The 27924-nt window shown below is 40.5% G+C and overlaps 1 protein-coding gene across 2 annotated transcripts; it reads right to left on the bottom strand.

Moving 5' to 3' along the window:
- Window positions 1-220: 220 nt before the first annotated feature.
- LOC137977467 (uncharacterized) lies at window positions 221-27924 on the bottom strand. Of its 2 annotated transcripts, none has more exons than XM_068824694.1 (3): window positions 27842-27924; window positions 17154-17305; window positions 221-13192 (listed from the first exon to the last, which is right to left on the bottom strand). In XM_068824694.1, exons 2-3 carry the CDS (start codon window positions 17289-17291, stop codon window positions 4856-4858), a joined length of 8475 nt encoding a protein of 2824 aa, XP_068680795.1. In that variant the 5' UTR covers window positions 17292-17305; window positions 27842-27924; the 3' UTR covers window positions 221-4855. The 2 variants fall into 2 exon arrangements, with proteins under 2 accessions (XP_068680795.1, XP_068680794.1); XM_068824693.1 differs by lacking the exon at window positions 27842-27924 and adding an exon at window positions 21622-21988.

Raw genomic sequence — 27924 nt, 5'->3', positions numbered from 1 at the left:
ACTCACAAAGGCATTCAAATACATTTTCCAGGTACGTACTTGAATAAACCATAGAATAACACCACGCTCTGCGTTATACGTTGGATAACATTTATAAAATCGAGCTAAGCTTGTCCAACATTGGGGGTGTCCGGCAATTGTCAAAGTAGCTCAGATAGCCCTATTCGTCAACGTCGTACCATGGAAACGAGCATGGTGACCCCCTCCCCCTTTTTATTACATTTTTATCATCATCTCTTTGACATGTTACAACAGTAATGTGTGCAAAGTTTCATCGGAAATCTATAACAACTTCCATTTCTAGGGAATCACCTTAATTTCAGATAAGAGATGAAGTTGTCCTTTGCTTTAATAGCGATTATGTTAATGCGTTTTCAAAAATTCCCTGTTTCATCTCGGAGATGACGAAGCAAAATATTTTTATTCCTCTTAGCGTTTTCGTATCGTTTTCACCAATCCACGCTTAAAAGCTTGAAAATGATAAATTGATCATAAAACTCTCGCACGCTTCGTACGTCATATTTTCACCTATCTACATTAATGCGTTTTTAAACGTTTGAATCCGTTTTCTAAAAGTGTTTGCCAGCGTTTTAGAAAGGCGTAGTTTAAAATATAAGCGAAAACGCGTCGAAAACTATACGTTATCAAATGTAAAAGTATTATAAAACTTTGAGTTAGGGCGCGTTCGATTGACCCTATTTCCGAAATAAGAATACGTGGAGTGATGATTAAAACGGTATGTTTGGCGCGTTTCGAAGCAGCAAGGATATCAAAAATATGTTTAAAATAGTATTTTGGTAGATATTTGAAAATTTTAATGTGAATCCCCGTAAAAACGAAGGATTTCTAACTTATATTCCATGTATTCCTTTTCCGGAATACGGTCAATCGAACACACCCTTAATGAACCTCAATCACAACGCGGCCATGGTGAGTCGCGAGGGATTGGGAACTTTTGTTTTGCCCCACCGAAACTCGTTCCCAAACATTTCAACTCGAGGCTCGGGGTACGAAATCTGTTGTCTATGGCCAATATGGCCGTCTCGCGAATGAGGCCCACGAGGCTATGTTAAGTTTAATTTTCGTGTTTCTGACCGCTGAACCTCTCTCCCTCCAGAAAAATTACAAAAGTTTATTTTGTAGCTGAACATGTGAACTTGTTAAATTAATATGTAATTGCTTTACATATGTACATCAATTATATGTCCCAACAAGAAAAATGAGCACTTGAAAAGGCTTAAGTAACAGATTGATACATTAATTTAAGGTAGTTTCGTGATCTTGGAAAAAACACAGCCAGGTTAATTCGCCCAACAAATAGCCTCAAACTTTGAAAACGTATGTAACAAACTGGACAGTAAAATGGAGACTCGATAAAAACAATAAGACTTCCACATTGAAATGGTTGGAAATGGAACTCTGTCGGAAAAAATTCTGCATCCATCTGTACACGAGGATACCTAAACTCCGAGCCAGGATTCGAGCTAGGATCCGAGCCAGGATTCCAGCCAAGATGAGCTTTCTCCGCTATTTATTCTCGAATCTCTTGGTTAGGTTAGGTCTCGAATCGGTTAGGTTAGGTCTATTTAGGTTGGTTCTAGTCTAGTTAGGTCTAGTTAGGGTTAGGGTAGGTCTCGGTTAGGTTAGGTTAGGTCTCGGTTAGGTCTCGAATCCTGGTTCGGATCCTAGCTCGAATCCTGGCTCGAATCCTGGCTCGGATCCTGGCTCGGATCCTGGCTCGAATCCTGGCTCGGATCCTGGCTTTATTCTTAGTTTATCTCTCTGTACACACCATATTAAGAGTTTAAGGACAAACGCGATTATTCCGTCTTGTTCACCTTGTAACGTGAATAGCGGCGAACTATCATGCAACTGGATGGGCGCGAACGGTTTTTTCAGTAAAAATAGAAAATGAGTGGTACGTTCATTGTTATATGCTCGCGTTGTCGTCAAAACGTGAAGCACATGACCTGGAAGCGTGTAACTTGCAACTCTTTTCCTTGGAACAAAGCTGGGGATTCTGGGACACCAATTTTATGCCCAAATATGGACAAGAAAAAGAACGAAGCTGCACGCGTGGGAAAATGCACGAGCTACGTTACATCCAAATAAGGAAATTTTCAAACTCAAAAGAAAAAACCCCAGCTCTGCACCAGAGTTAAGCCTCATTTACACTAGCAAGTTTTCCTTGACAACTTTTCCTTGCCAAGTTTTCCTTGACAGTGCAAATGGAAAAATGTGACAATTTTTTCATTGACAAATGTCCTTGTTCAACAACTGGCAAGCTAGTTTTTGAACAAGGACAATTGTCAAGGACGATATTTGCTAGTGTGAATTACTTGTCAAGTGTACTTGCCAAGGAAAACTTGTTATACTTTCCATTTACATTACCAAGGAAAACTTGCCAAGGAAAAATGTTTCAAGGAGAACTTGGTAGTGTGTACAGTCGACAAGTTTTCCTTGACAAGTCCACTTGTCAAGGAAAACGTGTTAGTGTAAATGAGGCTTTAAACGCTTCAAAGTCATGTGCTTCTGTCAAAACTTAAAATTTGGTGATTTCACGTTGTTCCTTTGTGGAATACGGCAAAGAATTGCACGGAAATTCGTGCTGCACGTGCAGCACGATTATTTTTCCCTTTTTAACCAACGATATTCTTGCGTTGTGGCGTTGTCGTTGCCGCAGCCGTCGTCTTAAGCAGTAATATTAGGGAGCTTAAGCAACGACAACGGCGACGGAAACGAGAACGTCATCTCAAAACATAAATTTGCGTTATTTTAATCGCTTCGTGACTATTTCAACGTTTTTATTATGACAAGGGTGTGGTGATTCCTCAAAGATGACACCAGTCGGAACTGCACTCCATTTTAGGAGAGGAAATGAAAATTATCCTCAAGTGCTGACGTTCTTCATAAAACCAAAAACTTGGCTATTTCACGTTGTTGTTTTGCTGACGACGGCAACGAAATGGACAAAAGTGAAAAACGCACGTGCAGGGCGTGCAAAGCTATTGTTTTTACCCACTAAATATGCAAATTCGTGACGTTCTCGTTGCCGTCGCCGTTGTCGTTGCTTAAGCTCTCTATTATTGGTTAAAAGAACGTGCTGCACGTGCGGCACGCATTTTTGTACACTTCTCTTCCCTACTCGTCAACACTACTACGTGAAATGACCAAATTTAAGGTTTTGACAACAGCATGGACAAACTACAGTGAATCTTTCAGTCTCACTCTTTATACTTCAAATCCGTCCGTACCAATCCAGTTATAGGAAACCTCGCCCATATTGTATAATCTAAACAAGATCGAATAATCATGAAATGCTTAGAACAGTTTAAAGTGATATTTTTAAGTGACGTTTTCGTCCCCGTAGCCGTTGTGGTTTCTTAAACTCCCTTTTGCTTAAACTCGTTAATGGCATAACTTGCTTGTATGATCTGGCCCTCAAGCTCAGAGTCGTTCGTGATTTGCTTTCGCTTGTCGTAGAATATGATCACGGTCTCAAGTAAATAAAGGTCGGGGACGAACCATTTCATTTTAAGACATAAAATATAGGTAACTAAAATAAGAAATAAAACAACGCAAACTGAATGTTAAAAATACTGAACGGGTTTGGCTGCAGAAACGTTTTGGCCTCAAAATGAAACATTGCCTCGAACGCGAAAATCTCATCTTGTTCAAAGTGCAACCTACGCCTCAAATCACATTTCCACTTTATTTATTATGCGAAATCATCCCAAGTACATCGTGTTATTTTTAGTGGTCATAGACCTCTTTCATAATGGCGGCCAAATAAAATATTCTTTTGTTTCAATGCTAATAAGCCTTTCTAGCCTCGCAACAAGGAGCAAATTTCAAAAGAATATTTGTTTCAAAATGAGGCCAGCAGGTCTAATTAACATAAATACAAGAGAATGTAAAGATGGTCGGCATTTTTGAAAGGGGTTTATACTTTGATCCACAAACGAGCAATGAAGGGGAATGGGTTCGGGTTGACGTCACAAATTAATTTGCATTGCTGTTTTCAAAGAACTTTCTCAATGCAAAGCAGTTTGTGACGTCAACCAGGTATCGAACCCATTCCTCTTCATTGCTCGGTTATTGATCAAAGTACGACCTACCTTTCCCGTCTTTCAAAGCCAATAAAAAAGTGAAATTTCATTCAAACGGTTTTAAAAGTAACACTATATTTTTTTGGGACGACTTCGGAGAATAAATAAAGCGGAAAAGTGTGTTAAGGTGATAGGCAATTTAAGCTTCTCGGTGAGCACGTTTATCTAAAGTGCTTTCGGAGCCTCGAGAAGAACGCCTATGTTTTGATCAGACAATTTTAGAATTCATTTAAATCAACCTAAGTTAATAATTCAACTTCGGAACAATTCTTTAAAATGACCCATCTAAATTTAATTTTTTTCCCAATTTCATAAAGAGCCTAGCCCACATGGTACTCCATTCCTTTCTCGGTTATGCGCGGGTAGAGTCTCGTCGTCTCCCTAAAAGCTTAACGTCGCAATTTAAATTTCTAAATTAAAAGAAAACTTTGGAAAAATATGAAGATTGTTTGGATAAAGTTAAATACTATTGAGAATAACGGCTGTCTTGTGTGGATTTTGAATCCCAACACTTTGTCGACGTCTTTACATGACGTCACACACCAAACTGTCATGAGATTAAATCTCAAGTTTTACTTTAAAATACAGGGCTACCTACTATGATCGAACGAGGAATTCCACTCACACGTATCTTCCTATGCAAACGCGTGCTCGATATTGTGTTTATATGGATTTCAATAGGCTACCACTTGTATGAGTAGAAAACGACTAAAATCACTCGAATCACGTTGATGAAATTTGGAGCTCTACAAATCGAACCGCTTCTCAGAAGGAGATAAATCCCGTATTTTTGCCACTTCTTCAGATGATCTTACTTTATGACGGTCTACATACTCATCAACATTTAGTAAATACACGCCAGAGATACGCTCATTCCGAAGCGAGCGACGGCGAGAGTTGACCATCACTCTTCCTGAGATTGCCGGCTCAGACCGCGCGGAAGGCGGTGAGTCTATACCACTTTCTTTAGATGGTGCTCTGCGTAGCGGAAACGAAGAGTCCGCAGCAAAATGCGACACGCGGGGACCTCGCGCTTTAAGTCCAAGGTCTTGTTCTCGATTAATATGACGCGACGATGGTTCTATTGGAGGAGATGCGACGTCAGATGTTGTACGTAAAATGCTTGATAGACTCAGTTGCCCTGGGTTGTCATTCGTGCCATTAGCTGTTGAAGTCCTTGGGTTACTAGTGTTCGGATGTATGTAGTCGAAACTTAGTTTACGGAGCCATTCCAAGTCGACTTTCGGGCTATATTGTGTAATAGGTGCTTTGTCCAAAGATGCTAATTTGCTTTTCTTGATCTCATCATTGAGGGGTCCGTCTTGTGAGGTTTGTTTTTGACGGTTAATCGTCTTTTCCTCGTCCGTGTAGGCTCTCGCGGCGTGCAAAGCACCACTACCAGATATCCGTTTTAGTTCTTCTTCCAACTTTCGTTCCCAGTCGCCTTCGAAGTTTTCAAAACCGTTTATGCACTGAGTCCCATAGAGTTCAAGATCAGATTCATCCTCTTCCAATCCAACTTCCCAAGAGCTCGCGTCGTTTGCAATTCCGAGATCAACATCGGAATCGTCCGAACTTAAATCTAACCTCGGAACTTGAACCTCAGCACGCTTGGTTTTAGTTGGCTCTTTCTTCTTGTTTGATGAACGTTTAGAGTTCCTGTAGGACCACTGTTCATTCTGACCAGAACCCACTGATGGATCCAGCAGCTGCTTGCCACCGTGTGCAGTAAAGTCACCGCATTGTTTGTAAGTCACCGGACTGGTAGTTCGTTTGAAAGAACCGGGAAGATGTCCTTTTTTCTCCGTGATCTTATCTGACTCTATTTTATAAGGTTCTACTTGACGCTGAAGGATACTTGTCGGTGGAAATCGAACTTGCGGTCTGGTATCTCCAAACACCGAGGGTGCAAACACCTTCCTCTCTGTTGGTCTGGCAGCGGAAGTCCCTCCGCGAAGAAGGATGTTGTCTACGTCGTCTCGTCTCTTACTTTCGTCTAAAATCTCTTTTTCTCTTTTGAGTTGAAACTCCTTTTCTTTCAGACTTCCAAGCCATTTCCTCTCCAGATCTCGCCTTTGAGTGGAGAGTTCGCTTTCTAGTTTGTCTTTCTCTACCATTTCTCTTTCCAGACTTTGCTTCTCTTTGGAATGTTTTTCCAATGAAAGTTTTTCACGCGCAATTCTCATGTTCAGGTCTTCCACTTGTTGCCGCTTCAAGGCCAACAACTCCTTTTCTCGTTTGAGATTTTCTTCGATGATGCTCTGATAATACTTTGACCGTGCACTGTCATCATTACTACTGCTGAGCGAGCTGGTGGTTCCATTCAGCTGCCTGGCGATCTTCTGTTCCACGGCCTTATGCTGGTCTCTGAGCTGCCACAAGCGCTGCACCAACACTCGACGCTGCTGTACCAGATGATCCCACTGGCTGTGCAGCATTTCTTGCAACCTTCTATCGGTGAACTCGGCAGAGTCCATCATTCTTTTGATTTCTCTAATCATGTTCTCGGTCTCTTGAACGTGACTTTTGATGTCCTCTTCTTGTTTCCACTTGCTTTCCCTCAATTCCTGCATCATTTCCACCAAGCCGTCTCTGCTAAGATGCTTCTCAGGCGACAAAGAAAACGATAACATACTACTACTGTTCAAGGATGTGTTCGAGGTATCCCCCAGCACACCGAACCTTGATTTGAGATCCAGGATTTCCTGTCTCAATTTCAACTCGAGAGCATTTTTCTCTTTCATAAGCTGCTCCATCAGTTTAATGAGCTGCAACACATGCGAACCTTCCTGATAGGGATTTGACTCCCCAACCCCGTTCATTAAAGATGATCCATTTAATAGATTTTTCAGGTTTTCGATTTCCCTTTTTAGTCTTCCATTTTCCATCTGCAACTGCTCCATCGTCTTGAGACCTGCAGCTGTGTACGTTCCTCGGGATTTCTCGATCTCCTCGCGCAGTTTTCGGTAAAGATCCGTATTCTCCCGTCGAAGTTTCGATAGTTCTTCCTTCGTCTTACTAATACCTTGTTGCTGAGTGAGGGCTTCGTTCTTGGCAGCGTCGATGCGACTAAGAAGACTTTTGACATCATTCTGAAGATTGCTTATGTCCTGGTCTTTCTGCTTAATGAGTCCTTGATGTTCTGCTATCTGCACCTTGTACTGTTGCTCAAGATTTCTCTTAAATTCATCCATTTCGTCTCGCTTTTCACGCAAAAGACGCTGAAATTTGTGATCAAATTCTGCTCGTAGCGTTCCGATATCTTGCATATGTTCCTCTGTCAAGGTTTTGGACGCATTCTCTTGCTGCAGCAAATCCTCCAACTTCTCCATAAGTTTGCTTAATTCTTCAGAGTGTTTCTTATTAATGCGGTCTTCGCGCTGTTTGTATTGGCGTTCAAGTTCGCTCTTTGTAAACTCGATTTGCTGTTGGTGCGCAGTAACAGTGTGGTCTATCTCTTCCTTTAGGCTTTGAACTTGGTCGCTGAGCTCTTTGTTTTCAACTCTTAAAGACGCTAGCATTACCTCGTAACTCAGCTTCGTATTTTCTTCCTCTTCATGATTTGGAAAAGTATCTTTTCCAGAAGACAACGTTTCTACTTGAGATTGTTGCTGGACCATCTCGACACTTGTCTGTTCCTTCAAATCTTCGTATTCTTGGATTTTCTCTTGAAGTAGCTTCTTTAGATTCTTTACTTCTTCTTCATGTTGATTCGAATACACTTCTTTTAGTACGCCAAGTTCAAGTTGAGATTCTTCCAATCTAAAGTTTAATTCCCCTATCTCTGTTTCACTTGCTTCGTTCGTCGTTTTGAGCTCCTGGATTCGTTCTTGCAGAGTTTCATTAAGAAGTTCAATTTGTCTCTTGTGTTCGCTTTCAAGAGATTCCCTTTGATTGCGCATCTCTTTGTCGTGTTGGCCTTGAAGATCCGCTTGGAAGTCGGTCTCAAACGTGAGTTGGTCTTTCAGCGTCTCAATTTCCTTTTCGAGCTCTTCCTTGATTTGCTTCTTCTCTTGCCTTACAACGTCAACCTCTTGGACGACATTTTCCAGTTCAGTTCGATGCTGATTTTGCAGGCGTGATTCCAACTCGACTAAATCAACTTTATGCCTTTCCAGCAACGATTCTTTCTCCATCTTCGTCTCATCAAGTTCTTTATTCACATCGATCACTTTTTTCTCTAAATCGTTTTTCTCCTTCTCAAAACCTTTTTCTAGTACTTCTACAAGGGCTCCATGTTTGGTCGCTAAGTCTGTAATGAGGACCTCACGTTCTTCGTCCTTTAACTGGCTCAGCTGCTCAAGATTTTCCACCATACCTTTCAAAGATTCGACTTCTGCTTCAAATTCTTCTCGACTAACACGATGGTCTTCCTCCATTTTGGCGAAGATATTTTCATAATTCTTCTTTAACTGCTCTTTGTTTTCTTCGTATTCTTGCTTCAGGTCGTTGCGTATGCGCTCCAAGCTGTGAACGTACTCTGAACTCTGGTTTTCGAACAATGCTCGCATCTCTTTTTCCAATGTAGATGCCTTCTCCACTTCTTGGTCGAGCTTACTGGTGATTTCCTTAATAGTCTGCTCGCGTTCTAGTATGGTGCTCTCCTTTTCCTCTACTATACCATCCAATTCCCGTACTTTTGTGACATGTTTGTTCAGTTCCTCTTTGCGCTCTTCTAAAGTTTGCTTAACAGCAGCGTTCTCGTTTTTCTCTCTATGCAACTCGTTTTCGAATACTCTTATCTTAGCCTTAAACTCATCCTCAAGCTGTTGTTTTTCAGCACTCACAGCCTCGACGTTTCCTTCCAGTCTCACTTTCTCACTGCTCAGTTCTTGTAACAGCTCATCAATTCTCTGTTGCAAGGAGTTCCTCGTTTGTCCTTCGCTATCGATGGTATCCTCAAGACTGTGCATAGCCGAGCCATGTTCCTTGAGAAGTCGTTCATTGGCATCCCGAAGCTCCGTGATGTCTTTTTCGAACTTCTCTTGTTTCACCGCAAACGTCTCCCTCGACTCTTTCAAGTTTTCTTCCGCGAGGTTAGCTCTCTCGGAGACCTCCTCCAATTCGCTGACAAGACTTTCGATTTTTTCGTCGTACATGTGGACGACAGCTTGTTTGGCAGAATCGAGGTGTTTGACCATCGTTTGCAATTTTTCGTTCTCACGAGACACGTCATTCAATTGCTGTTGAAGTGTTTCTTTTTCGCTCTCTTTGGAAATTATATTCTCTGAGTGGTCTTTATCACTTTCTTCAAGTCGAGCAACTAACTGTTGGATTTGCCCCTCTGACTTCTTCAGCTTTTCCTCATAAGTGGCAATCAAGTTGCTGATTTCTGTTTTGTTCCTCTCTTCCACTATTTTCACTTCATCCGTCAATCTAATTGTTTCTTGTCTTCTGCTTCTAAGCTCGGATTCCAAAGATTCCAGTTTTTCTTTATATTCCTTCAGGGACTGTTCTCTCTCCTTCTCATTTTCACCTTTTGAGCTGTCTTCATCTCCCTCCTTTGTTTCGATAGTTGCGATCCTTTCTTCGAGAGAACGCACTTTTTCGTCGTATTCCGCCACGATCTGTTCCATTTTTGCTGCGTGTTCTTCGGTCAACTTTTCTTCCTTCGCTATGAATCCTTCTTCTATCTCCTTCAACCTGTCTATTTCCTCTGTGAGAACATCGCTTTCCTCTTGCGAGGAACTCAACTTTCTACTGAGGTCATCGTTTAGTTTCATCAATTCTTTTATCCTAGTTTTCTCGGTTACCAGTTCCTCGTACACCACTCGAAGTTTCCCTTCGTATTCGTCTTTGAGCCTCTGCCTCTTTGCAGCCGAGTCCCTTGAAAGTTGCTCTCGTTTTCTAGCGATCTGTTCTTCAAGTTCCAGTTTCAAATTCTCCAGTTCTTTCTCGTGTTGACTCATCAGAACACCAAACTTATTATGACCTTCTTCTTCAAGCTCCTGTATGATTCTCAACTGCTCTTCCTTCTGTTCTTTGAGAAAATCAATCTCTTCTTGATACTTTTGCTTCTCTTCTTCAAAGTTCCCAGTAATACGAGTAGCACGGAGATCTTCCAGTTCTTTTTGAAGTCCATCAATTTCTCGAGAAGATCCAGAACCATTATCTTGAAGATCCTTAACCTTCGCCGTCAGGGAATCGATCTCTCCTTTCAGTCTGGAAACCTCAGCCTCGTAATTTTCTTTTTCTTTCTCCAGCTTTCTCAGCTGCTCTACTTCAGCACTTAGATTTCTCAAAATGTTCAATTCCGACATTAGGCTCTCTATGTCTGCTGTATTCTGTTCATCGGTCACTTCTTTCCTTAGCTCAAGAGATTCAAATCTTTTTTCTGAATATTGAAGTTCTTGCTCGAGATCTTGGACGCGTTTTTCCAAACGTTGCTTTTCTACGGCAAAGACCTCCTGGTCTCTTTCTCGGTCCTCGGATGATTCCCTTTGTAGCAAGGAAACTTCATTGAAGTGCTCCTCCTTGACTTTATTAGAGGCCACCTCTAGATCCAAATGTTTGGTCTGAAGTTGTTCTAGCTCATTCCGCACCTCCCTCAATTCTTCATCTAGCCTTTCTCTTTCCTTTGTTGCGAAATGAAGCTGTTCTTCTCGTATTTGGTTCTCGCTACGTTTCTCGTCCAGTGTGCTCTTCAAGTTCTCCAGTTCTTCAATGTGTTTGTTATCAGAAGACCGCTTCGCTTCTTGCAACTTGTTGCAAGTGTTCTTATAATCCTCCAACTCTTTTTCTTGATCTGTTGTTTTGGCTTTCAATATCTCAACTTCGGCAGCGATTTTATTGTCCATCTGTTGTTTTTGTTCCAGCTCTGCGTATGCGGTCTTCAAAGATTCCAAATCATCTTCAAGTTCTAACTTCGTCTCTGACAGTACACGCTTTTGATCTTCAAGAATTTCGATTTCGTCATCCTTTGATTCAATATTAGACTTCAAGTGACCAGTCTCGGATGAATACTTCTCCATCAAAGCCTTTTTCTCTTCCTCAAGGTTCGCTGCTTTCCTTATGTAAACGTTGACTTCTTCTTGAAGGGTTTTGATTTCTCCTTCTTCCATATCCTCGAACTTTTTCTTCAAATTGGCGACCTGTGCTTCGTAGTTATCCATCAACGACTTCTTCCCTTCTTGCAACTCCTGAAGCTTGTTCTTATACAGTTCAAGTTCACTTTTGAGCGTCAATAAAGTCTCCTCTTCGGTACTTTTATCTGCCTTGTATCGACCTTCAACTTCGCTCATCTTGTTCTTTAACTCGAAAAGATCGCGTTCGTATTTTTCCGACAGAGATCGATTTTCTCTTTCCAATTCCAAGTACTTATCCTTGTACGGTTGTAGTTCTTCTTTTACTTCCGAAAGCTGTCTCTCGAATTCCTCCTTCTGCTGGGCTTCAAACTGCATTTTCTCTTGCAAAAGCACTTCTCTGCTTCGTTGGTGCAACTCATCCATTTGGACCATAATATCTGACACCTCCCTCTCATATTTGTCTTTGATAGTCTTATTGCTCTCTTCCAATTCTGATCGCGTCTTACCGAGGTCTTCCTCGTACATCGTTCTCCAGTGTTGCTCAACGTTGTTTAACTTTTCGTTCAACTCGCACTGGTACCTCTCCTTCAACTCGTTGCCCTTTTTCTCCACCAAAGCTTTACACTGTCGCCGCAATTCCTCCTCGATCATTTTCACCTCCTGCTCTTTTTCGGCCTTAAAAGCTTGCACTTGCGCCTCAACAGCATCCATTTGACGCTGATATTCTGCAACTTTGTCTCTCTCCGCACGTAGTTCTTGCTCCAAACTCTCGACTTTTGAGCGATGTTCTTCCTTGATAATGACCACCTGTTGTTCCGTGGTGTCTTGCTGCATGACCGATCGCCGGCGTTCCTCGGAAGCCTCTCGTAATCTTCCCAAGAGTTCACGAACCTCTTGAGAATGACTGTCCCGAAGGGTTTGAATCTGTTCCTCCATATCGGCCGTGACTTGCTCCAGGTTTTGGTACTGACTCTTTAGCTGGCGCTGTAGTGCTGCAATCCTCTCCTCGTATTCGTTTTTTTGTCGTTCTAACTGCTGCTCCCACTCCTCTTCCATTTTCCCAAGACTTTCGTCTAACTCACCTTGATACTCGTCGCTGAGTCTCTTTGCAACTTGCTCAATCTCTTTCTGGTAATGAGCGTGAAGTTGACTCCTTAGCTCCTCCATACCAGCTGCGTCGCCATGTACATCATGGATAACCACATTGGCAGGCTTCTTTTTCGCGAAATCATCTTCTAGAGGGGCACCATTTTCAACCTCGCCGTTGTTTATCGTGTTTTTTTCGTCAAGGTGCTCTTTTGAACCGTTCAGCTTTTCTTCGCGCAGCCTCTCTCTCAGCACCTCATTTTCAGCGTTTGCTTGTTCTAACTTTGTAATGAGGTCGTCCAGTTCTACTTGATGTTGATGGTTGAGGCGATCTTTCACAGCCATGATCTCAACCCGATACTTTGTTCGCTCATTTTCCAGAAGTTGTTCTAAATCACCTTCGAGCTTGCCTTCAACGCCATGTTCCAGCTTTTCGTGATTTTCCTTATCATCGCTTTCCCTGCGAGCCTCGGCGTCCCTTGATCCATCGACAGTACGTTCCTCGTCAATTTCAATTCGCGCTCTCAATTCTTCTAGTTCCTTCTCGTACTGACTTCTTACCTCGGTAAGTCGGTCCTCCACCAATTTGTCAAAGTTCATTTCGTTACTTCCCAACTGAGCACGAAGGCCTTCTGTTTCTTCCTCATGTTTGTCCAACTCATGTTCAAGCTCCAACTGTGCCTCGAGTAGCTTCTTTTGCAAGTTGCCAATGTGGTAGTTCTTGTCTTCAATCGTAGCCCGCAACTTTTGAATCTCCTTTTCAAACTCTACCTTCGCCCCGACACACGATGGGTCATTGGCAGAATCTTGCGGCGCCGATGCTTTATTTAGGTGTTCGGTGAAGCTTGACGATAAAACCGCAAGTTCTTGAGCATGCTCAGCGTTACGTTGTTCCTTTTCTCTAATTAATTCCTCTATTTGTCCTTCTAGTGTTTGGATGTCTTGTCGAAGGGAATCTCTCTCTTCAACAACCTAAAAGATGAAAGAGACGAATAAGTTTGCCACACTTCATCGCAAAAAGATACGAAAGCGCCACAGAACAATGGCATTTAAATGAACAATGCAACAGTTTTTTTGTGCGATTTGAACATTTGAATATTCCTTTCCGGTCCTCTTACTTAATCGCATCGGCGGCCTGTTTTTTCACAATTTCCGAAACTTTTCGGACGTATTTCGGGGACCATATATCTCTTTGAATCTAAAACGGAGGTCGTCTGGAAGCATAAAGCTCTGCAATTATGTTGGTTTTTTTCGAGTCTTTTTTTTCTAAAATATATGTAGTAGTAGTAGGACTTATTCAAGTGCCGAAGTATTTAGCTTTTGACAAACTAATTGGGGACACTAGTTACGTCACACATAAAAGAAATATCACAGATATTAATAGGAGGTAATATAATAAATATGATTAAAAATAGAAGAGTAACCAGGTTTTGGAGACATAACATAACATCATGTAAAAAAGCGTTCTCTGGTTAAAAATTTTGTATAAAATAATACGCTTTTGGCTTCCAGACTAAAGCCTTTAAAAACTAAGATGTAAATGCGCGAGATGGAAATATATACAAAATGGAAGTGTGAAAAAATTGTAAAAACGATAAAAGGGAAAATGAGCTATTCTAAAAGAATAGAGTCTTGTTTTGGCAAAGGCTTGGAGTTATTGTCGGCTTCATTAGTGTTAGCCGCGGTGTGCCAAGATTCCAAGATTCCTATCCACCTGTCTTCATCTCTAACGTATTAAAAGAGAAAAAAACTTTCACCGGAAGAATTGGTGGACTTGTTTTTCAATCTGATTGAAAATAAACCCACCGCTATGGCCTGCCTTCCTTATGTTCGTGGTGTCACAGAATCCCTCAAATGCACGTCTTCTTCGAAGGAATGGAATTAACGTTGTTACTAGACCTCACAAAACTTTACAACAAGAACTCCTATCCCCCAAGTTTAGGCCTCCTATTGAACTTTACACCAATGTGGTGTATAAAATCCCTTGCGCCGATTGTTCCTGAAGCTACATTGGTGAGACTGGCAGGTATTTTTCAACGAGGAAAAAGGAACACATTCGTAATATAAAACTATGTAAAACTGGCTCTAATATTGCAGCTCACGCTTGGCGTAACAATCACTCTATTGATTTCAACAATGATAGAGTAATTGACAAGGGAAACTTCCGAATCCGAAAAACTTTGGAATCTTGGCACACCGCTAACACTAATGAAGCCGACGATAACTCCAAGCCTTTGCCAAAACAAGACTCATTTTTCCCTTTTATCGGTTTTACAATTTTTCACACTTCAATTTTGTAAATATTTCCATTTCGCGCATTTACATCTTCGTTTTTAAAGGCTTTAGTCTGGAAGCCAAAAGGTTACGTTTTTATATAAAATTTTTAACCAGATATCGCTTTTTTAGTTGTCATGCTTGTCTCCTTCCTCCTTCGGCTTTTTTACATGAATATATAATAAATATGATTAACATCTCATTAAAAACTAATCACTTCCCTAACCTAACTGAATAAAACGTCTAAAATGGAAAAAGGTACATCAGCCAGTCTCTTGGGAAGTTAAGAACATAAGTCACAGTTCTTGCATTCTTCCAGTTGAAGTGCTAGATTGACTTTCTTGATGCTTTGCTTAAAGCTTTCGAGTGTTGGTCTTACTCTCTCCTCAGGACTCAATTTCCTCCAAGAGAAGAGGTCCAAGATAACGTAATGATTGCTTACAGTAGCGCACAGTTCTATAGCGTATGATGTTAAAGTCCGCATTTATTAGGTTGTATCCCTTGCGGGTTCGTTCGAAAATTTCGGAGATACACGGTGGTGCTTCGCAATCTTCCTTCGTATAGCGTAGGTAAACAGGCTCTTTTCAAAAGTTCATGGTTTCAGATTTTGACTTAAAAACTGTTCTCAATGCACGTTCAGCTCTTCCTAATTTGCGCTTGTCAAATGATCTACAAAAATATCAAACAGTATCGCAATACGTCAAGTAGAATGCTGCAGTTTAGCTGAGCAGGGTACAAGGTTTCGCAACCTCAGTATTCTTGGCTTGCTCTCGTACTATAACCTGTTTGATGTGTTCGCTAAATGTTAGTTTCTCGTCAATGGTTACTCCCAGAATTGTAAGTTTTTCTGAAGACTTTACCACTTGTGAATCAATTTTGAACGATATGTCGTCTGAACCCACTTATTCAGAAGGCTTCGGATCAATGTCGATGATCTGAAATTTGCTAGGGTTGGCGAATATGTGGATTGTATTCTACAGTTGGCTTTTCGGGCTCGTACAGCTACCGAGACATTCGAGAATGAAAGTGTAGTTCTAAATATAAGTCTGCAAATATACGACGTGAAATGACCAAGTACAGGAAACCTGACCGCGCGACATTTCAACTCAGTTCCTGCCAGTTTACTTTCTTGAGAGTTTGGTTAAATTAGAGTGTGTAAGTTAATCAAGGTGGGATTATGCCGAAACGCTTGAAAAACGAAACTTGCAATTTTATTCGACGTTTTCGTTGAATTCTCCGTCGCAGGTCTTAAAACTCCTTAATTAGACTCCAAGAGACTGCTCAATAACGACAGACTGTAGTCGCCGGTCCACTCCTTCACTGTCAATATTAGACATATAGCTGGTCACCTAAATATGAGAAATTTAGATGAACTGTCTATATTGGCTGCGAAAAGTTCAAGACGGAAAAAATTACTCTTAACAATCACGTTGTTATAATCACTTTTATTGTCATTGTCGTCATAAACATAATTTAATTGGGAGTAAATCTTCGATGCAATTAGTACAGTATAGATAATAACTTGATTTCGAGTGCAGTAGTTGGTTTCCATACTAACAAATGGGCGAGTGCAATCTGTAGTCTGGTCCAAGGTTACATGAGAACTGCACTCTTTTTTAGCCAATCAGAACGAAGTAACTTTTTCATGTATATTACCCCTATTACAAGTGATAGTATTGATTGACCAACTAGCGAGTGAAAACTGATTTTGATTTCTCCTTTTCAGAGGACCAGAGTCTTGAAAAGCTTGCGCTGTTGCGCGTATTACACCCTTCTCAGTTGCGCGACAAACTTTTATGTTGCAAAACGCACAAGTCGCTTTTACTTTTTGCAACATCATTACATGAAATTTGTTGCCTATGAGAAGGTGGTAATACAAACAACAAACCATCTCAACTTGCAACGCAACATTGCTGCGCGACAAGTTGCACGAATATTGTTGCCCTTATTACTGGGCCTTAAAGTCGAGAAGTTTGAATTCGACTCGCACGGAAACAAACGATATGAAGAGAACATTTTACTCGGCGATATTCATTTGCAAGAGCCGAACCTGCGAGCTTCGGATTTTGATGCTCTATCATCCGAATTATTTTTTTCCGACTATCCACGAGTCACCGTCATTTACCGAGGTTGGAATTTGCCATCTACTTTGTCTTCTCGGATAAGGACGATAAACCGTAGGCCACGTCTCATATCACTTGTGTGGGGCATGAAAGAACCCACACATTGTTCGAGAAGAGTAGGAGACGTAACCCTTGGTGTAGTGGTCTCTCACTCATTCTTTTCCGGGGGGGGGGGGGAGGGCACCTGCATATGTAAACTAATTGCTATTCAGTTAAGATTGTAAACTGCAAGGCTGCTATTTGCGCAAAAAAGCAGTCTGGCAAAGTCCCCCACAGTGTTGTTCATTCAACCTGAAAAGCCCCTTGGGGAGTAGTCAGCCACATATTCGATATGTTTCGATGCCGACAGAAACATCTATAAAAATTGTTAACTTCTTGGAACTGTAAATGCATGTATCTCACCATTAAGAGATTCAATAACCAAAAGATGAGATTTAACCAGTTTTAACTGAGGGAACAGAATTATTTTCCACCGGGTTTTCTTGACTCCAATTCATACAGCGTCTAACTGAAAACCACCCCCCTACACCCTTTACCTCTTGAAATCCTAGAAGTTTCATCTTGAGTCTTGAGATCTTTTTTTCCATCCGGGCATGCCCACTGGACCCAGAAGAGTCAACGCCTGACTGATCCTCTTCAGTGGAGATGAGGCCTCCACTGTCACTATCCTCCATTTCAAATCACACAACTGTTAAAGAGGTAAGAAAAAAAAAAAGTCAAATCATTTGCAATACTTTGTTTGCAAGTCCAGCCCCCCTTCCCTACCCCCTTGGAGGAGGGGAGGCTCAACTTTTAGGTTGGCAAGACAGAGATTTCATAAAGGCCATCGACTAGGAGAGACCATTAATTTTTAAAAAAAACTTCGCCAATAAAAAGTAACATGTGGATAGACATGTTGATAGAGCTATCAACTGGATAATCACTATCTCAGTGGATGACTCCATTCTGCAAATCCTTGGATACCGATTTATGGGTTGAGCAATCAAGGCCAAGATGAATAAGGACACAGGAAAATAATTATTATATCCCTCAGTCAGTGGCCACACAAGAGTAAACAAAGAGTGCAACTAAACAATAATAATAATAATGACAATGATATTAGAAGAGAAAATACCAAAGTCTGGCATGTGACAAAAGTTATAATAGTGTCTGTTGTTAGCAGTGCACTGGGAGCTATATCAGTTAATTTTAATGGATACATGAAGCGAATTTGGGGAAAAGGTTGGAACTGATACAGAAGGTGGCCTCACTGGCAACAGGCAGGATAAATTGAAGTACATCGGGAGAGCATAGCAAAAAAAACGGGTACTAAATTATTATTTATGGAGTTTTAAAGGATGAACACCTCACTTCAATTACACGAAGTTACTGAGGTCCCAAAATAATCTTATAAAAACATGCTACATGTAACAGTTGATTTGTCACACACACTCATCAATAATAGATCTTTTTAAATTTACCATTATGTGCTTAGTTACCTGGCCTTTAAATGAAAGTGAGGCTGGAGTTGACCTTGTTATGATGCAGACCTCCCTCCTTTGCTTATGTTAACGATGTTGTTCTCATGCTGATTACATGTAGTTGGAATTTACATAAGAAAAGCAGTGAGGTTTCTATAAAAATAAGGTCAACTCTAGCCTCACTTCCATCCATAGGCCAGGTAACTAAGGTAAGATAAAAAGGTAAAGTCTCTGCTTACGAGCCAGAAGGGTCATCAGGCCGGCGCTTATCTCCGGTTTCTGTAGCATGAAGCGACTAGGAGTATTTATACTCCCCCCTGGATGGGATGCTAGTCCATCACAGGGTTACCCCCAGCATTACGCCGGTACCCATTTATACACCTGGGTGGAGAGAGGCACAGTGAGAGTAAAGTGTCTTGCCCAAGAACACAACACAATGTCCCCGGCCAGGCCCTGAACCCAGACCACTCGATCCTGTGTCGAGCACACTAACCATGAGGCCACCGCGCCTCCCCAGGTAACTAAGCACACAACTGTAAAATGGTCTATGTTAAGAAAGAGGATTGGTTGACATGGAATGGATGAAACCAGCCCTGCTAAAAAAACATTTACTACACAATAATGATGAAAGTAACTTTGCCAAAATTAATGAAAAATGCCTTCTGTCTCAGCCAATCAGCATTTAGAAATTTTGCTCTCTATGTTATAAATGTTATAAAATGTCCTCTTACATTAAAGTCTGCATACTTAATTACGTAGGAAGGAGGTCTTTTTGTGACATTAATGAGTGGCATTTCTCGATTAATGGGATGTTCAATCGAAGAGAAGCATTAAGGAGACATTAAGTTGTATATGATCATCATGCCTATCTTATTAGTACGCATTTCTGACTTTTCCAAGAATTTAGCTGTCACAACCTACCACTACCACTGGAACAACTTTTGTCCTCACACCCTACATTTTTCCCACTACTCTTGTAAGATCTTGGTACTTTTCAACTTTTTTAATCTTCTCTCTCACTCTACTATCCTCAGGAATTGCCACATCTATTATTATTATTATTATTATTATTATGATGACGATCATCATCATCATTATTATTATACAGATGTTGTACCTGTATTACACCAAGGGAGTGTGCCCCCCCCCCCCCCCCCCCCCGCCAAGATAGTATGAAAGGCAGTTGAGATACGTTTAAATTATATGCTGAACATGTCGCCCCTGTTTCCAATTTGTGTCTGACGAATTGTTACCCCTGTTTCCGATTTGTGTCCGGACAAAACCAATTTCTGGGCCAGGCAACTCAATTTGCATCACATCTGCTTCAATGTTTGATTTTTCAATTGCTAAGCCAAACAGCACCTTGGTTCTCCATGTGAGTTTCTACTTCCTGACTCCTAAAACACCTCAGTCATGTAGAACAATAGCATTTCCACTTGCGCACCCATTTCAGCAACACCGATACCACCTTGTGCAACTGGTTGGCAAATCAAGATTGATTCCCCCTACAATACCAATTTATACATTTCCCCTTTTATGCGGGGACTTCTAGGTTGCCAAAACTCAGCGGGGGCAATTATTATTATTATTATTATTATTATTATTATTATTATTATTATTATTATTATTATTATTATTATTAGCAGCACCAGCAGCATTAAGGAGCCTTGAGACGACACAAAAGATGGAACATAATCATCCAGACGTCCCTGTGGTGGATCAAGAATTTAGGGCCATTTCTAGATTTCATTTTTAAATTTGGCAATGCCACCTGCAATTCAAACATTTCCTTTCTTTTTCTTTTATCTCACCTCTTTTTCAAGAAACCTATCTATTGTGTTTTGCTTTGTATTTCTTCTTGAAGACAAGAAAACCACGTGGAAAAAAAGCTTGAATCTCAGTTTAGATACCCCAAGCCATCCAATTGTATGCATCCTTGAAGCATGAAATGCTCAAATGTATAGTCTACCAGAGGACATGATGTCCCCTTGCAGGAACTAATTAATTAAGAAACACTAAAGACATTGCTTGGTCAAGCTATGAAACCACAGATTCTAAGGTGTTTGCAATTTTACATAAAGATAAAAGTTGCCACTTACGTACACTTGTAAACATATTTGGTATTTAAGATGTGATCAATATATTAAATACTTTCAAAGATTTAAATATCTCTCGATCCGCATGAATTGCATTAATTGTAATTCTTCAGTTGTTTTGGATAGACATGTTACTAGTACTTCCAATTTAACTGTGAGCTTAATGACTTGTTAAAATATATTGGATAATTTTTTTTGTCGAAATTAACAAATATTTGAAAAGAGCCATTGGTCACGCTCTGTAACTCTGGAGATGTTTGTGCACCGAGGGTTATGCAAAATTGTGGCGTCGGGAAAATCGTTTTGAGGTACGACTTTCTGGTTGATTTTTGAAAGGAAGAAAACATTTAATTTAGGTTACTCTTGATAAGACTTCACCCCCTAGGACCGTCGTCTCTAGCTAAATAATACATCCAAATAAAGTTGGATTAAAAATAAATTTAATATATTCGACATTTACAGCATTTTAGCCGTTTTCAACCAGTTCCAATATTATGGTTACAGCGCTTGTTGATTAACGTCGTATTGATATGAGATATTTTCCTTGTCGAATTCGTTTCAGTGTATTTCAACGAGCCCGAGAAAAAACAGTATGCCGTATTTGTGTACTTGTCAAAGTTTATAAATTCACTTGATAAATGAATGCAAGATTAAACAAATTTTGGTTTCGCCTTAAGCCAACTACCGTACAAACAGAAAAGACTTCTTTTTTTACGAGGCGAGTTCAACATTTCTCGTAAGATATTCGCTGGACATTGACGTCCGTAAAAATATATCGTTTGACTGACGATTTTACAAAAGAAAAGACGTGGCTCCTAGCTGGTTATTAGTTAACCAGTAAGTGTCATGGGAGAGTGACATTGTGAAAATAGAAATTGGTAAAGATTTCTTCTCAGAATCAAAACACTGCATGCATACCTGTTAAAAAAACATTTTCCATAAACACGTGCGACGCACAACAAATTCGTTTCTTATATATCTAAGACATGGGTAAAATCGCGCTTAAGTAAATATTTTATGAAAATCCAAAACTGTAATTTGTGCTGCTGTGACGGCCCCTCGGTTTTCAGCGGCTGCGTATTAACGAATGCAAGATCGAAGGCGATTCCTGTGCCACACTTTGGTACAAGGTGATATTTTGATACAAGTTCTAGCTAGCAGAAGCACACGACAGCGTCTCCCTCGACTTTTCCGGTCGATCGGAAAACGGTAAAACCACGATTTGGAAAAAAACTGTGAACATCGATCGACAGAAGCGATAATTCCATGGTTTGAACGATCGAAACGAAAGTACCTGAGGAAATAAATTTGTTGTATTGGAACAGCTCCGAGCGACAAGTATTTTAATCCTTGCCAACAAGACAAATACATCCTTCAACAAACTATGGTATACGTTGTTAATTTCAAAGTTGATATGTAAACAATGAACGTGAACCAAAAAATCTTACCCTAAGTTCTCAGGTAATTCGGCTCCTGTTCGGCGTTACTCCAATCTTGCGTCGGGTCACAAACGCATCTCGTCGCAAACAGGACAGCGACAGGAACTATAGCTTATGACTTGTGGAAGAAAACTCTATCACAAGAAAAATCTGGCGCGACTTTCGAAAGTCGGGGAGTTTATCTTGCGATCGATTTGGTCTCTAACTTGCAACGATGTTACCTTGTTGAAATCCGTTCATGGATAGCAGGCGTTGCACAAATATCAAGCAGACATGTGATGTAACACTTCAGAGTCAATTGGGAGAAAAACTGACCCACGCACAGTATTCCACGAGCATTTGATTTCTGTAAAGCCATCGGTCACGAAATGCACGCTGGCCGCTGTGTGTTGTAATATTTGTGTTCGCGAGAGTCAATTAACGATTGGCCAATTAAAACGTCGCGTTCGGACACCCCTCTGAAAAGACTCTATTGTCTACAGAGTGGCTTACAGCCCGGTTATTTTGCGAGCTGTCGTTTTAACTGAAAAGAGAGGAGCTTTCGAATGAAACACTATTTACAAAGATGCTCTTGAGTTTTATTTTAGAGTCGTTGGCATGGAAATTATGTCAACAATTTAAATTCTTGAATAATGATCTTTCGATGAATGCAAGACGAACGTAATTACCCGCCAAGTCCAGTAAAAATGCTGATGTCTAAAAATGGTATAGCATCAAATTGACCAATAACTGAATGGAAAACGAAGGAAACTCAGTTAGAAAAAAGAAAAGAAGAAAATTTTTCGTTAAGAACTCGCGTCCCTCTAAAAATTTGTTCAATGCGACGGTGAAGTTGTTTTTATATCCGGAAGGAAAACAAGGACGCGATTCTCAAAAGCCTTGAGCAAGGCATGAAGAAACATCGCCCAGTGCGGCGATCTAACAATTTTTACTCCATTCAACGTCAAAAAATGCAGTCGACACCTCAAAGGGTATTCACTTTATTGAAATGATTAATATGTAGATTTTGCGATGATTATAACTCCCTTATTCCATGATGCATGCCTTCCGTCCAGGAATAGAACGGTCTTTTTAAACAGCGGAGAAAACTGAAAATTATCGTCTTGTACTAAGGTGCTTTCCGTAAAACCTTTAACATGGCCATTTCAAGTCTTTGTCAGTTGTGTCACTCTGTCTCGTCGACGTCGTCACAGCTGAGGCCCTTTATATTTCCTCATGTAAAACAGCATTGAAGCACTGTACACTTCAGAGATGTCACTTCGGGCTTCTTTTGCACAGCGAGTTCAAGTAGGATACTTATTTGTCATCCGTTTACTTTTCAGTGACACATTTGGAACTAAAAAGTGACTGCGCGTAGCCGACACTTTGTCCGTCGCGACTTCTGGCCCCAAAGCATGTCCATGCCACAGGGCACGTACACTAGTCCTTAGTTCCTTTGTTGTATTTAGACTCGACAGCTTTATGACATAATAAAACAATATCAGCTTGTTTCGGGCTCTTATCTACTTTGCTCATTTCTTTATAGTCAGTGTTTTCAATCAATTTTTCTGTTGTTTACTGCGACCGAGGCAAGACGATGTGTCCTGTTTTGGTGGCTTTCCAATTCAGCAGCTGCCATTGTGTGATTTCTTGCCAACTCAAAACTATTTTACTTACTTCATCAATACAGTGAATCTATGAAATATCCGATGTTAGTATCTACTAAAACAGTGGATAGTGTTGAAGGCTAGCCCTGATTACCTTATTATAGGAAGCTAACAACGCACTTTATCACTTTACTTATTTTAATGCATCTTAATTAATGTCGATGTAAATTTAATGCTCGTTATTTTGCAACATTATTATTTTAAAGCACCTTTATTTCATTAAAAAACCTTATTAGTTCCTCACTAGATCCATTTGAGCAATCCTAAAAGCTAACTACTGTAAATTTTCTCCATGAGACACGTTTCTTGTGATTTTTTAAGTGCAGCAAATTCGTATTACTGCGGCATACTGAGGCTTTGAAAGATCTTTTGAATTAATAAGGTTTAGTGAGGCCTTAAAACAAAATTTTCGGCTGTAAAAAAAAAACTTTGAAACGTCCGTGGACTTGTCTTGGAAGGTTTTATTCACGACAGCCAAAACGCAGTTTGGCGTTCAGAAATGTAAAGTGCGAGTTCGCAGAATTATGAAAATCGCAGTAAGTAAAGCAAGGTGCTTATCGAAAAATTCGCGTTAATTTGATGCATGTAAACCTAACTTTTGAAAAATTCGCGTTAATTTAGTGTAACGTAAATTTCATCGCATTGACAACGTGCATTGTTAATTTCCTATAATAAGGTAGTTATTCAAACTCCGAATTATCCTTTGCTATTCACCTCCGAGCAACTGGCGCGAGATTTGTACCCGAAAATATTGTTATCGTTGCAGGAATAAATGAGTTAAACTCTTCTTGTTTGTGCTATGTTATCTCACTGTTTTAATGTATACTTAGACAACTATTCACCTCGGTGTCGGTAGCTAGCGGTGGATATATCCATCACTAGCCAACTCCACTTCGGTGAGTAATTGTTAAATATTTGAATTACCGGTATGTCAATAATAATAATAATAATAATAATAATAATAATAATAATAATAATAATAATATACCACAGTATATTGGAAAAGTTCGAATTCAGTGAATCTCAACACTTTCTACCGTGGTATAAGCAGAGCCATCCAATACCATGTCTGGAGAATGAAAAAGCGAAATTTTTGTGGGATATTCCATGGCATCTGGAAAAATGCCCAAGAAATGGAGTCAACAAACCTGACATAAGTGTACTAGACAAAGTGAATAAGGAATGGTTCATCATAGAAGAAACTGTCTGCTTGCCGGGGACAACACCAGCGAGGACAATGTTCGAAAGGGACAAATATGCAGATTTAAGAATTGGAGTGAAGAGTTTACACTCTGGACACAAAGTTAGCAGTATACAAGTAATTTTCGATTTGATTCCTAGCCGCTTAGGCCTAGTATCGTCGAATTTAATTCAGACGAATTTAATTCCAATTAAATTCGTCCTTCCGTCGACATTAATTGTACCGTGGGTTTTCGCGTCGAAATTATTGGGTCGAATTATGGTCGAATTTATTTCTCAGCCGGAATGCAATATACCTGGTCAGAGGTAAAAATTAGAATTGTACGAAAATAATGTGTGCATTTCACTCGACGTGACGCTAGTGCGACGGATAAACTGATGACGCTTTAAAGATATTTTATCCGTCAGACGGATAAAGCGTCTAGAGCCAATTTAATTTAACAGACGAATTGAACTCGTTTTAGACGTCGCTTTATCGTCGATTTATTTTAAATTAAAGTAGGACCTGGAATTAAATTCGACGATGGCGCGACGTGTAAACTAGGCCTTACCGTCTATTAATTTAAAGAACGAATTGACTAAGATTTTACAAGATAAAAAAGTTGTAAGCAAAACCATAGAAAAGTCACAGAAATGGATAATTTCTCAAAATTGTGAAATCGTGAAGAGATTTATTTCATAAAGACAGCCGCTCGTTAGCTTCGTTATCGAAATGAACAATTCTAGAGTTTTTTTTCTTTTTTTTTTCCTTAGAAAGTGATTATTTCTTTGTACATACATTGTAAACAGTATAATTGCCTAGGCCACCTGGTTCGTATTCTGCACAATAAAGTCTTCCATGATAATAATCAACTTTTTTTTCGAGGGTGGCACTTGACAGTATAAATCTAATCGAAAAGTGGTCATCGCAGTTGTAAAGCAATTAGTATTTGCTGAGAAACCTGACAAAAATCCGGGTTTGATCGGGACTCGGCGAACCCATGACCATATGTAGTTGCGGTGGGTCTAATCTGCAGGTCGCAGGTCGCAGGTCGCAGGTCGCAGGTCACAGGTTGCAGGTCATTGTTTCACCAGTACAGAAAGTATCCTAAACATTCTTAGAGGGGCTTGGTCACGCTATTTTAGGTAATTTTATTCAAGTTTGATAATTATGAGCTCTAAACGTCAAATTGGCACCACATAACAACTGAGAATGATTTTCCAGCTTTGTAAATGACATTTTGATATAGACTGATATAAATTTGAAAAAAGGTGGGCCGACGTTTATCAAATTTACCCAAATTCAATCCATTTCAATCCTCTCCAGTTTTCTCCATCCATGTCCCTTCTTGGCTTCCCTGTGTTCTGTGTTCCCTGTGTTGTTAGAGTTCTTCTATAGTTTTGAACAGTTATTTTGATATTTTAGTTAATTCTATGACCATTCGATCAGTGCTGAAATTGCCTAAAATTTGCGTGACCTAGCCCCTTTAAAAGCTGACCTTAGGCCTAAAACCTTTTGTTTAGGCCTAATTAGGCTTAAGGTTAGCTTTTAAGAATGTTTAGGATACTTTCTGTATTGGTGAAACAATGACCTGCAACCTGTGACCTGCGACCTGCGACCTGCGACCTGCAGATTAGACCCGCCGGTGTAGTTGCGCTTCACTTGAAAAGAAATGACTGGTTGTCGTTCCCTCGCCTGAACTATCTGAGAGCCTGGAACAGGCTACACTTGGATCAAACGCATGCGCGCTGTGTTTAGAGCGAGCTCGGTAATCCCGGGCATCGGACCCCTTGGAGTCTCGCTCAAGCCTGGCTTTTTTTTTCAGGCTTTTCTGCAACTGCTTAAGTCACGATGACCACTTTACCAATACAATAACTAAATATTTTGTAGATATACGAGATTGATTAACTAAAACGGAAAATTAAAAGGTCCTTATTTCACGAGAGTAACACGTTACAGTGAACTAAAGTTACTGATAAACTTTTGGCCCTCGGTGCTCACCTCTTACCCTCTTCCTCCGGCTAGCTACAATAGCTAGCTATTCAAAGCTACAGCTTACAATGATCAGAGGAAGCCGAAATATACATCGATGGAATGAGACGGGGATCGAACTGGCGACCTCTAGCGCCGCTCAAAAGGCCACGCACTAACCGACTGAGCTACGCCTGTCTATAAATTAAACATTGTGCCGCATGCATCGACTTAGTCACGGCGTTTGACAACTTGAGTCAATCTTGTCTTGTCACGCAATCGAGAGAGGAGGCCCTGTTAGGGGGGGTGCCCATGTCCTCCGTCTGAATTTCACAGCTAGCTATGTCGCAATTTCGGAACATTCTTGTGTCGCCTGTCGGAATTTCATTAATAAATTTTAGCTCGTTGCCCCTCTGACAATCCCCATTCGCTGGAACGACGCCAATGGAACATACGGCCTCTATCTTTAGTACTTTTAAGCCCAGGGTTTTGAGACCTTTTTTAATGTTTAATACCTATTCAGACTACTTGGAATAGTTGCTGAAGTCAATGAAATTCCATGTAGTAAACTATACAAGTGAATAAAGGCCTAATCTGGCAAAGCAATCGAGCTATAATAGCGTTTCTACAATTCAAGTAGTGCAAGAGTCTAATGTTTCTTCCGAGTTCAACTCTGATTTAGTCGTCAGACTGTGCTTTTCTGTAACTATAACAACCCAGGAGGAAGGACATTATCGACCATTCATTATCCGCAAGGCATGCGTTTACAAAAGGTCTGTGAAAAATCATAGTGACTCTGACCGTGCACAAGTTCGGCACTCCGACGACTCGTTTACGACTCTGATAGTGATGTATTTCAATAACTCGCTTACGATTTGGAACACCGAGATGAACGCGATCAATAGAGAAAAAGTATCTCTCTGACAGACTGATGGAGTGCGCACGTGGGTCATGCAGGGAGAACATGATACGCAAAGCGGAAAAGTCCTCAAAGAGATGTATTTCTGTTCGCCTTTATTGGACCCTTATTAGCCATAATTGGCCATTATTGTTAACAATGATCATTATAAAGTAATTACGACGAATTGTGTACGCGCAAATGTTCTGCAGTCCGCAGAACATTCACAATTCTGAAATTCGCTGTCGGTCAGTCTTGACATTTTGTGTCGCTTTCGCTAATTCGTTGTAATAGTCTGTCGGTCGTCGCCAGTTCGTGGCTATCATGTCGCCGGTTCAAGGCCATGTCGCTTGTCGGAATTTACCCCTAACAGGGCCTCATAGAGAAGGGAAAAAAATCTCTCCCCAGTTCCCCAAGCCTTTCTCGACCATTTTTTTCCATTGCGTGACGAAACGACATAGGAGGCACTGCTTGTAGCAATCTACTATTAAAGGACTACTAACGCTAGGGAAAATATATGTTTTAAAAACTCACCTTGGATTACGTATGTTTTTGCAACCGTGATTCTTTGGAACGCGAGACTTCCTGGTTGACCTGGTTCAAATGAAAGGTTGTTT

The sequence above is a fragment of the Montipora foliosa genome, chromosome 11 (genome assembly GCF_036669935.1).
Source record: "Montipora foliosa isolate CH-2021 chromosome 11, ASM3666993v2, whole genome shotgun sequence".
NCBI classification, from domain to species: Eukaryota; Metazoa; Cnidaria; class Anthozoa; order Scleractinia; family Acroporidae; genus Montipora; species Montipora foliosa.
This window is presented reverse-complemented; position numbering and strand designations above follow the sequence as displayed.

Excerpts from the sequence above, each read along its gene's own strand:
- LOC137977467 (XM_068824694.1), bottom strand. The coding sequence starts at position 17,291 with ATGGAGGATAGTGACAGTGGAGGCCTCATCTCCACTGAAGAGGATCAG. Across the intron at positions 13,193-17,153 it reads AACTTCTAGGATTTCAAGAG|GTTGTTGAAGAGAGAGATTC; the intron begins GTAAAGGGTGTA and ends TTCATCTTTTAG.